This window comes from Carcharodon carcharias, chromosome 11, assembly GCF_017639515.1.
Source record: "Carcharodon carcharias isolate sCarCar2 chromosome 11, sCarCar2.pri, whole genome shotgun sequence".
Taxonomy (NCBI): Eukaryota; Metazoa; Chordata; class Chondrichthyes; order Lamniformes; family Lamnidae; genus Carcharodon; species Carcharodon carcharias.
The window spans coordinates 25006979-25019532 of NC_054477.1; the positions used below are offsets into that span (position 1 = coordinate 25006979).

General features: G+C 42.1%; 1 protein-coding gene across 1 annotated transcript in view; it reads left to right on the forward strand.

Moving 5' to 3' along the window:
* oca2 (oculocutaneous albinism II) overlaps window positions 1-12554 on the forward strand; it is a 530409-nt gene that overhangs the window by 439824 nt on the left and 78031 nt on the right. Inside the window, exon 23 of the mRNA XM_041198655.1 lies at window positions 1769-1862. Within this exon, the coding sequence (XP_041054589.1) occupies window positions 1769-1862 (94 nt within the window). The remainder of the gene's footprint in view (window positions 1-1768; window positions 1863-12554) is intronic.

The following is a 12554-nucleotide window of genomic DNA, read 5'->3' on the forward strand; positions in this document are numbered from 1 at the left end:
AAACAATCAATGAATATTACAATCATTTCAATATGGTCGTTACAGACAATCAGACAATGGTATTGGAGTTATCAACATACATCATGTTGCACTCTGAGGTGCTTCAATACATTTATAATACAACTAGTATTCAATGCATACATTCATTGGGAGCTTTACAGCCCGAGGGGCTTTAAACAGTTCCCAGTCCCTCGGTGCCCTATGGCAGAAAGGTCTTAGACAGCGGCCTTTCCCCATTGTGCCTTTGCAGCGGCTGTCCCAAGCTTTAATGTGTCCCTCAGCACGTAGTCCTGGACCTTGGAATGTGCCAGTCTGTCTCAGATTGATGTATAAGATGCTACGGCACTTTATGGAGAAGAGCAGGGGAGGTTTGCCAGGCCTTGGCCAATACTTATCCCTCCACCAGCATTACCCAAGCCAGCGCATGGTTAGATTTTGGTTTGTGTCTGTTTCCATATTAACAGGAGTCTAATGTCTTAAAAGCACACCCAGCACTAGACCCCTTTTAAAATGGAGATGGCAAGCTAAGGGGGTGGAAAAGCTACCGACCCTATTTTGAGGCCATTATCACCCGCTGAAGGCAGTGGCAGGGAATTTAACATTTCAGATGTGACCTGCCATCTTTTTTCTAGGTGCTGATAGACCGACAGAGCATTTGTAGCATTTCTTGTTTTTATTCCAGGTTTCCAGCTGTGGCAGTTTTCTTCTTAATATGTCAGGCATGTAGCGAACTAACAAGTATTAGTGGTGTTATTGAAAAATTTGCATCAGCATGGTGTATTTTATGTCCTCAGGACATCCTAGAGAACTTCATTTGCAGCCAGGAGAATTCCTTTTGAAAGGTCGTCATTGTTTTAATGCAGTGAAATTCAGCAGGAGCACAGAGCAAGCTCCCACAAGCCACAAATGAACTGAATGAACAGTTAGTCTGTTTTTGCTGGTGTGAATTTTGTTTAGAGCAGCAGAAGTTTACTTCTACCAAAAAAGGTAGACAGGTAAGTTCAGGGATTGGCGGGGCAGGGGCAGTTGAAGTGGCTTGGACGTGGAAAACTGTTTCGTGAAGTCAGGGGAAATCAGCCTCAATTAAGTGCTCCAATCTTGAATCAGAGCTCCCCTCATTCATGGAGTGTGGGCATCACCAGCTAGCCCATCCCTAAATGGCCTTGTTCAGAGGGCATTTAAGAGCCAACCATATGGCTGTGGCCTGCAGTCACTTTTCTTCCCCAAAGGGAATTAGTGAAGCAGATGGGTTTTTACAATGATTGACAATGGCTTCATGGTCACCATTAGACTTGTAATTTCAGATTTTTATTGAATTCAATGGCCATGGTGGGATTCAAACCCAGGCCCCCAGAGCATTACGCTGGGTCTCTGGATTATTAGCCCAGTGACAATACCGCTATACCATCGCCTCCCCCACCTCTTCCCAGTCTGAGGGCTGAGGCAGAAGAGAGCTGCCAACTAGTCAAAGTCAGTTTGTGGGAGATTAGGCATAACAGCAAAAGCATTTTTCCTAATCACCTTTTGGTTTCACATTTGAATTAATGAAGCTTTGCCATAAATATCCAAACCATCGATTACAAATCTTGCATATCTTATAAGAAGTACAAATTACATTTTGTTTTTAATCTACCTTCAATTCTCCAACTAATTCAGTTAGATTCCTACACGATTCTTGGGTTTGCTGATTGTTTGTGACCTTTTCACGATCGTTGATATCATTATCTTTTTATTCTAAACTTTGGTTAATTTCCCTTCACCTTTTCAGGCAATGGAACATTGATTGGAGCTTCTACCAATGTGGTGTGTGCTGGAATAGCAGAACAACATGGCTATGGCTTCTCCTTCATGGACTTTTTCAGGTAAAATTCTCTTGAAAACTTTGTCCAAACACAAGAAGACATTAACTTTGAGAACGAGCATGTATATTGCCATTGAATTTCAGTATAGATAAGCGAGAGGTGGTATATTTTGGTAGGAGAAATAAAGAGGGCACATAATAAGAGTCTAAACAGGATAGAGGAGCAAAGGAATCTAGGGCTACACATTCTCAAGTCAATAAATCTAGCAGTGGAGGTTAATAAGGCAAAAAATGAAAGCAAACAAAGTACTGGGGTCCATTTCTAGAAGGTTGGAATTGAAAAGCAGGGACGTTGCACTGGATTTTCATCTGTCAAGTGGATAATGGGAGTTGAGAAAATTCTGGCTCAGCCCCACTGCTTCAGGAGAAAGTGCTAGGAAGGACTGGACATTCATTCCTGGCCCATGGGTATGGGCTGCAATCGGGACAACGGAGCCGGGAAGAAATTCGGCGGCAGCGCAGGTGCAGCTTGGTGAAGAGGCGGGCTGTTTAAAAGGCCTGCCTCAGTGCTGTGGAACTTCACTTCAGTTGTAATAAAAACAGAAAGGTCCTCACCCCTAACCCCCATACACCCTCCATGCCCCACCCATGCCACCTCATGACCCCACCCACTCCCAATGACTCCTCTTGCTCTCCATGCCATGCTATGCCTTCCAACCAACCCTTATGGCCCCTCACACACCCCCATGCCAAGCTACGGTACTTCTGCACCCATTCATTCCCATTATGCTGTATAGAACCAATGAATCCTATAGTGGCAGGAGGATGTGTCAAAAAAGCTTCAAAAACATTCATTCATTGATAACTTTCCACTTCCTTAAAAAATATTCTTTTACTCAGTCAAAGTATCAATCACCTTTTGAATATTAATACCTGAAATTGTAAGCACTTGAAATATCTTTTTCTGTGTAAATAAACATTGTGCATTTGACAACATAGATCAGAGAGGCAGGCCTGTTAATCAAGCAATGTTTTCCCTGGGGATCAGGTGTTTCTATACTCTGTTCTCATTATGCTTTCTATAAGGTTCATTATATACAGGGTATGGTAGATGAATGGGCTTGGAAGTTCCAAAGCTTTGCATGGAGAGCATGAGGTGTCATAGGAGGTCGTTGGGGGCATATCTTAGCATTGGGGACATGAGGGTCCAAAGGGATTGCTTGGGGGGACTATCTTGGTGGGGGCAGGCATGAAGGGCCATGAGGAGGTTGGTGTGGGGGCATCCTTTGGCATGGAGGACATGAGGAGGACCTTTTGAACGTACCTTTCAAAACGTCCTCTCGTGTAGACTATAGACAGGATTTTTACATTATCGGGCGGGCACGGCGAGTGGGCCTGGGAGTGGTCATGAAGCTGCCCACAGCCCGCGATTGGACCCAGACATTGATTTCACGCCAGCGTGAAACGCGCGCTGCTGCATGCGGCTGGGGTGGGGGGGGGTGCCGGAGGAGGGCGAGTGCAGAAGTTTGCACATGTGTATGGGTGCATACAATGAAAGCTCCCCGAGGCACAGGTCGGGCGCAGGCCTGCCCGCTTAGTGAAAAATTCAGCCCTATGATTCAACACCTCTGAGGTGCAAGGAACCATGACTCTTTGAATAACTGGCTCGACTCCATGAAAATTGAGGAGGACTAGGACATGCCTTTCCCTGAACCAGCCTGCACCCTTAAAAGTGACTGATAAAAATTGGAAACACCAGGAACAGGGTCAGAAATCCCGCAATTCGATCCTGGCACCCATTTTTGAAGGTCCACGGAGTCTTCCTGACCCTCGGAAAATGCAGCCTGTTACATTAAACTTGTATTGAGCCTTGGTTAGACAATACTGTGTGGAGCTCTGGCCTCCATATTATAAAAGGATATTGAAGCATTGACATAGGTGCAATAAAGATTCACAAGAATGATACCAGAGCTGAGAGGATACGCTTATCAGAACAGCCTGAACAGGATGGGGCTCTTTTCTCTAGAAAAATGAAAGCTGAGGAATGACCTGATAGAAGTCTTTAAGATAATGAAAAAGTTTGATAGGGCAGAAATAGAGACGTGATTCCACTTATGGGTCAAAACAAGAAGTCATAAGTATGAAGCAGTTGCTAATAAGTCGAATAGGGAATTCAGGAGAAACTTCTTAATTAAAAGTGGTTAAGTTAAGGAACTCCCTACCACAGAGATTACTTCAGGCAAATAGCATAGATACATTTAAGGGGAAGTTAGATAACCATATTAAGGAGGAAGGAATGGAAGTATATGCTATAATGGGTTAGATGAAGAGGACGGAGAGGAGATTCATGTGGAGCATAGGTCTATGGGCTGAATGGCCTGTTTCTGTGCTGTAGAATCAGGTATAAAAATAAAGGTAGTGTGCTCTTCTAGCTAGATCTCCTGCAATGGCTTTTCCTCCTTCTCCAGTGCTGTTATCTATGTGGTAGAGGAAGCCTAAGGTTGTAGTTCAACGTAATGGGTAAAAGAATTGCTTTTCTCAGCATGTAGAACATTAATGTACATGCATTCCAAAAAATACCTGATAACGATTTATGATCTAAGAGTAAGTTCACCAATCTTATACTCCTAGTGGGGGACGTATCTTTGACCTAGTGACTACTGGAGTTCCACAGGGATCAGTGTTGGGACCACAACTTTTCACTTTATACATTAATGATCTAGATGAAGGAACTGAGGGCATCCTGGCTAAGTTTGCAGATGATACAAAGATAGGTGGAGGGACAGGTAGTATTGAGGAGGCAGGGAGGCTGCAGAAGGATTTGGACAGGTTAGGAGAATGGGCAAAGAAGTGGCAGATGGAATACAACGTGGGCAAGTGTGAGGTCATGCACTTTGTAGGAAGAACAGAGGCATGGACTATTTTCTAAATGGGGAGAGATTTCAGAACTCTGGAGTGCAATGGGACTTGGAAGTCCTAGTCCAGGATTCTCTTAAGGTTAACTTGCAGGTTGAGTCGGTAGTTAGGAAGGCAAATGCAATGTTGACATTTATTTCGAGAGGACTAGAATATAAAAGCAGGAATGTGCTGCTGAGGCTTTATAAGGCTCTGGTCAGACCACATTTAGAATATTGTGAGCAATTTTGGGCCCCGTATCTCAGGAAGGATGTGCTGGCCCTGGAGAGGGTCCAGAGGAGGTTCACGAGAACGATCCCAGGAATGAAAGGCTTAACATATGAGGAACGTTTAAGGACTCTGGGTCTATACTCGATGGAGTTTAGATGAATGAGGGGGGATCTGATTGAAACTTACAGAATACTGAGAGGCCAGGATAGAGTGGACGTGGGGAAGATGTTTCCATTAGTAGGAGAGACTAGAACCCAAGGGCACAGCCTCAGAGTAAAGGGAAGACCTTTTAGAACAGAGATAAGGAGAAACTTCTTTAGCCAGAGAATGGTGAATCTATGGAATTCATTGCCACAGAAGGCTGTGGAGGCCAGGTCATTGAGTGTATTTAAGACCGAGATAGATAGGTTCTTGATTGGTAAGGGGAGAAGGCGGGAGAATGGGGTTGAGAAAGTTATCAGCCTGATTGAATGGTGAAGCACACTCAATGGGCTGATTGGCCTAATGTCTGCTCCTATGTCTTATGATCTTATGGCCCTATGCTCTCTGAAATCATGGCCTCCCACTGCAAGTAGAGGATTTGTGAATTTACTCGATAATGGACAGAACAATCTTTTCATCCAATGCAGGAGCTGTGCAGCAAGAAACTTTAGTTTGTGTCTAACATCAGTGCAAATCAGGCCTTGGGAATTCTTGATTCTGGCATTCTCTGCACATATGCTGCATTCCCCAGCCAAATACAAAATTAAACCCTTCTCTCCAAAGCATGTGTACTGAGGTGGAAATGGAATTCAATATTTTAAGTAACAGTAGCCAAGAGTAAGAGACTTCTAATGGCTCCCCAGAGATGTGAACCTGAGATAAGCCTGCAGTACCACAAACAACTTCATTAAGTGAGAGAAGTTATTCCTAGCCTCCTACTTCTTTTCCCTGTCAACCTGCACCTAGAATCAGGGTGCCTCAAGAAACTGGTATAATTTGCTCCTGCCAACAAGTTGAAGAGGACCCCTCAAAATAGGTCACAGTGGCCCACCACACCTTGAGATCTTTTTGGCTACTGCTGGAGAACAACAGGCAGAAGTTCCTGACGCTGGCATTAGAATTGGCTAGGACTAAGGTCTGTTGATGGCTGTGGGGAGGAGTGGGGAGAGGAATCTTTAGTGAGAATATTCAGGCCATACATTTTGCCTTTCTTCAGTGTTGGGGCAGTGGGGAGAGTGTTGTGTGAGGCAGGAAAATTGCTTTTTCGAGTGCCTAACTGGCAGCACAGAAGTCAGTCACTTGGCTCATTAAGCCTGATCAAGTGGAGTGAGCATCCTGATTCTATTTTCCCAGTTCTGTCCTTGTGTTTCAATACGCTGAGCATAAAATGTTTCATTATCTATATTTTATATCTTTTAATCTTCTAAGTAGTATATTGGATGTATAAAAGTTTTCACATCAGCATATAATGAGCCAGATCGGACACTTCCTGAAAGAAAGCCACTAATATTCTCCAGTGAAATGTGAAACTATCAAATGGGAGCGGTTCTATTATCAGCAGGTCATTAACATTTCACGAAAGCCATAGCTGATTAACTCTCAATGTGTGCTATGTACTCAACTCCAAGCCATTTCAGATCTGTTGTGGAAGCATTTAGCAAGACCAATGTGATGTTAATTTGCTACCCTGACACTGGATGATACTTTTGTTAATTAACTCTGAGCTTCTACCTCTACAATGGTGTTATATATGGCTGCAATACTATAGGCAGATATAAAAAAAGAACTTGACAATACCTTTTAACCTCAGGCCATCCTAAAGCAATTCACAACCAATTAATTACCTTTGAAGTGAAGTTATATAGGCAAACATGGCAATCAATTTGCACACAGCAAGCTCTTACAAATAGCAGAGAAGCTTTGGTTGAAGATGAGTGTTGGTCAGAAGGACTCTGCTGCTCTTTTTCAAATAATGCATGGACTTTTCGCCATCAGCCTGAATGGACAGGCAGAGCTTCTGTTAAACTTCTCATTTTAAAAACAGCAGCTTCAATAAACTAGAGTTTCCTTATTATGACATTGAAGCATCAACCTAGATTATGTGCTTAAATCCTCGATTGGGACTTGAATTTATGACCTCCTGACAGATTTTAAAAATCGAGTAGGGTAGAAAGCTATATAGAATACTCTACATTCGAAAGTATAGCTTAAAAAGGAGTCGATCGCTTGTTAATGTTGCAGCCCCTTCACTTTGAATTGTACAAGTCGCCTCGGGTTACAAGGTCCTTGAAATAATTATGATAGAAATAAGATGCAGAAATGTGATTAAGATCATACTCAAATCTGTTGAAATTTGTTCTTTGCAAAATTAGTAATGAGCACCTTAATCTGTCAATTTGACATCCCCGCCTCTGCTTTAAGACAGCAAAATGGTTAAAGTTTCTATTGAGGCATGACCCCAGCCTCATCATTTTTTGGAAAATGATGTGGAAACACATGATTGCTATTCAGTGACCCCTGTTGTAAGGTGCGTGCATGAAGATTTTGGGAAAGGACAGAATTGGGGTTGGACGTGGTGTCTTTGAGTAAGAATGGAATCAGTGTCAGCTGCTGTCATTCATGAAGTCATACTTAAATAAGACCAACTCTTTTGGAGGGAGAAAAATTAGGAGTATAGTGAACTGGGAGAAGATAAATTTAGGTTTCCTAGCCATCTTGCATAAGATGTAAGAGTTAGGAGTAGGTCATATGATCCCTCAATTATACTGCATTCAGTGAGATCATGGTTGAACTCCTACATCAACTTCACTTTGTACACTACTCCATATCTGTTGATTCCCAAAAATCTGTTGATCTTAGTCTTGAGTGTACGCAGGACTGAAAACCCACAGCCTTTTGGGGTAGAGAATATTTATTTTCATTCATAGTGTTACGAACGCAATAGAAACCAATAACTTTTTGTAAAAAAAAGAAATCCAAAATCCCAGTTATTTACTGAAGGAATGAAGCCACAAGATTCCAGAATAATTTTTATGGTACAAGAGTCAAACAAAGCAAACACTAAATACTATCTTAGGTAACCTCCTCTACTGTCAAGTCCATAATTAACAAAAGTTAAATGTGAATTAACAGACCATGTGGTTGAATAAAAAGTATAGAAACATAGAAACTAGGAGCAGGATTAGGCCATTCGAGCCTGCTCCGCCATTCATTATGATCGTGCTGATCATCCAACTCAATAGCCTGCTCCCACTTTCTCCCCAAGAGCTTTATCTAACTCCTTCTTGAAAACAAACAATGTTTTAGTCTCAACTACTTTCTGTGGTAACGAATTCCACAGGCTCACCACTTTCTGGGTGAAGAAATTTCTCCTCATCTCAGTGCTAAATGGTTACCCCGTATCCTCAGACTGTGACCCCTGGTTCTGGACTCCCCCACCCTCGGGAACATCCTTCCTGCATCTATCCTGTCTAGTCCTGTTAGAATTTTATAGGTTCCTATGAGATCCCCCCCTCATTCTTCTGAACTCCAGCGAATATAATCCTAATCGACTCAATCTCTTCTCATACGTCAGTCCCGCCATCCCAGGAATCAGTCGGGTAAACCTTTGCTGCACTCCCTCTATAGTAAGTACATCCTTCCTCAGATAAGGAGACCAAAACTGCACACAATATTCCAGGTGTGGTCTCACCAAGGTCCTGTACAATTGCAGCAAGACATCCCTGTTCCTGTACTCGAATCCTCTGGCTATGAAGGCCAACATACCATTTGCCTTCTTTACCGCCTGCTGCACCTGTATGCTTACCTTCAGCGACTGGTTTACAAGGACACCCAGGTCTTGTTGCACATTCCCCTCTCTCAATTTATAGCCATTCAGTTAATAATCTGCCTTCCTGTTTTTGCTACCAAAATGGATGTACAAGATTACATTATACATAGCAGATAGAACTAAAACAGATCTTACGAATTGGCTCGGCAGTCCATTCAGCATATAGGTCATTAAGCTCAGTCAAAAAGTCCTTCAAAACTCTGTCTTCTCCATGATGAATCTCAGCTATTCTTTTAGGATTCAGTCCGATCTCCAGCTGACAGCAGTGCACAACCAACCAGGGTTCTTCTGGCACGGTCTTCACCAAAAATGGCATACTTCTACAGAACCTCCTCAACCCTGCTTATGACAGGCTGGATGGTGTAGATCCACTACTGTTATCTTCAAATAACAGAAAAAGCAGCAGCAACTGTTTATTTCATTCTTCTCAGCTTCCGGATCTAGCCTTCATTGTCTTTAAACTGCCTGTACTGCATCGCTGGAATCATCATCATAAAATGAGCTTGGATGGCTCTGTGTCCATTTATATGCTTTCAGCCAGTTTCTGTCTTCCCAGAAGTTTTGGTTTCCAACCTTAGTTTCAGTCTTAGTTTCTGTAGAAATTGAATGGTCAGCTTCCTTTTTCCAGTTTCCATTTTCAGTTAGGGCCTGCCTCAAAAAAATTAAGCTTTGAAACCACGGATTCCATTGCAATGTGGGCATTGCTGGCACTAATCCATAATTGTCACTGAGAAGGTGGCGGTGAACTGCCTTGACAACTGACTGGTTTCTAGGCCATTTCAGAGTTAACTACATTGCTGTGGGTGCAAACCATACATAAGCCAGACCAGATAAGGACAGCAGATTGCCTCCTCTAAAGCACATTAGCAAATAAGATGGGCTTTTATGACAATGGTAGTTACAAGATCATGATTATTGACACTGGCTTATTCCAAATTTATTTAATTAACTGAATTTTTAAATTCCCCTACTGCTGTAGTAGAATTTGAACTCATCTCTTTAAATCATTAGTTCAGGTTTTGTGGATTACCAGTTTGGTACCTTAACCACTATAGTACAGTTCCTGAAAATGTACTGTTTGCTTTGCACTATCTCTATGCTGATTTGCAAGAACCTCCTCTTAGTCTGATCCTGTGTGATCGACATTGATTTTGTCTTAATTATTAATTGGGTAGCCAGGCTTCATGACAATTCCATTGTTGGTCCCTGCCCACTGTTTGAGGTGAAGCTTCAGTAGTCTTAATAAATACACACTAAAAGATTTAATTGGATCACTATCACAAATTAAAAACTTGCCTCGTAAGTTTAATTATATCCTTTAATTAACTTTTTATGCGCACTGCAGGGTCTCCTCTATCTTTAATGAGAAAGTTAAATATATTCACATTGAGCAAATTGTACCAACTCAGGAAAAAAGATTATAACTGAAAAATGCAGAATTTATCAAGTGATGAATTTTAGGGTGGCTTTTAAGAAACAACATGAAATGTCAGTGTGGAATAATTTGTGAGGCCCGAAAAACCAAATGGGAATCCCTTTCATCGGATAACCACATGGTTAAGGCTGCATGCAATATTCTGGCTGGTTTATTGGGCTGGTCCAATGTGTTCATGCATATTCATTTTTATGAGGATTAAATCAGAATATTGATTCGTGCAATTTAACATCAGTGTAGGGTAGCATCAGACTGGGCACGTGGAATTGGATGGAACAGCAAGTTGTACACATGATGGGCTCTTAAAGGGGCAGATGCTTTTGTGTCCTATTAAAATATTATTGTCCCATAGCTTTAGTAGCTTATTTGCCAAAGTCTTTTGATTATCATTTTAAAGGTACAAATGGAGAGATTTTTCTCGGTCCACGGACTGCCTAGGTGCAGTTAATATCGGAGATTTGGAACAGATGCCCCAAAAGGAACATTAAATCAAACGGAAGGAAAATCAGGCATTGATGGCAAGCTTCCTTCCCTGAAAGGCATTCCAGACTAATCTGTTTTTTGCAACAATCTGGCAGCTTTCATCATAGTTTTTCTGGGAAGAGCCCACAATTTAGCATATTTATTAAGTTGAATTTTACATCTTGCTCATGCGGTGTATGAACTTCTCTGAGTTGTTTGTCTTGTATCATAAATGTTACAGTACTGCATGCCCAACTAACTGCCCATCCTGGTCATTTGTAAGTGACCATGTAGCATAAAGCGTATTGTGTTATAATCTTTTGGCGAGTTAAAGACTTTGGAATATATTCGTGTGATAATGCTTTCAATTGTAAGTTACAGCTTGAACAAGTGACGTGTGGAAACATGCCCACACTGATCTACACTGACCCCATACACCAATAACTTGATTTTAAAATTCTTATCTTTGTGCTCAATGTCTCCATGGTCTTGTCCTGTCCTAAATCTGTAACCCACCTCCAGTTGTGCAACCCTCCAAGAACTTTGTGTACCTCTAACTCTCATGTATCCCCCACCATTGGCGGACTTCAGCCGTATAGTTCTTAAAACTTTCCGCCTCTGTCTTCCTTGAAGACCTTCCCTTAAAACCTACCAGTTTGACCAGACTTTTAGTCATACATCCTAATATCTCTTCTTCAGTTTGGTGTCAATTTTTGTCTGACCATGCTTCTTCCCTGAAACCTACCTCTTTACATAAGATGAGATGAATGATTGTGTGAGCGCTGGTCATTGTTGAGCAGCATTTGATGGGGCAGGTTAACAAGCAGCATTTTGTGTCATGAAGTAACTTGGTACAAACATTATGATTCTTATTACTTAATTTATATATTTCACGACACATCATTGCCTGTGCCGAACAGGAACTTTCTGAAGATTTTAAATCCTAATATGTTTATGAAAGCTTAGGTAATTTTGAAGAAATGGACACAAAAATATTGGAGTATTTGTGATACTGTACTAACTAAATACCCAGTCTGGCTATGAAAAATGATTGGAGTTGTTTCCTTTGGAATAAAGGAGACTGAGGGGTGATTTAATGAGATGGATACCATTATAAGCGAATATTAAGGACTTTGTCGCTGAGCAGGCCGGGGTGATCGGGGGCGGTTGGGAAGCCGACCTTCGTTCGCAATCGGCTCTGCGCTGTGATTTCATGAGGGTGGGCCAGTGGATTGCAAGTGGCAGCGCTATGCAGGTGGGGTGGTAGAGGGCGAGCCGGACCTCACACACAGTTCGTGCATGCACAAGAAAGAGCGCTTCAATCTCCCTGAGGCATGGAGCTACCTGAGGGAGATTGAAGCACGAAATGTGACATGTTTTTAATTCCAAAGTAAATTTTTTATTTAGTTTAACTCATGGATGAGGTTTTCTAAAAAATGTAAAGGCCCCTTGGCCTTTTCGCCTGCCCGCCAATCATAAGGTTAGATGGGCAGCATAGATTTCAATTTAATTAGATTGTTAATGGCCTTAATAGGCCTTTTAACTATTTGCAGTTGCACAGCTGACTCCGGCGCATGCCTGCCAAATGAAATATCGCGTGAGTGCACGATGATGTTGGGATGCACATCTGATATCATTGCGCGTCTTTTTATGCTCAGGCGTGTCAGACGCTCACCTGCGTGCCGAGTGTAATATTCTGCTCTTAGTGTTCTGAACTGTCAACAGAAAACCCTGGCTGACCTACTGCATTTAGCTTTCTATTTACCCTTTGCTTCTTAGCACTTCATCCCCATGGCAACCTCTGGTCACTCTGGCATTTCTTGGAACCTAATGATGTCACAATCGGGAAGAAAATTAACCCTCATTCAAATACTCCCCATTCCACTTTGATCTTAAAGAGGCATTGCATAAAAAGAAAA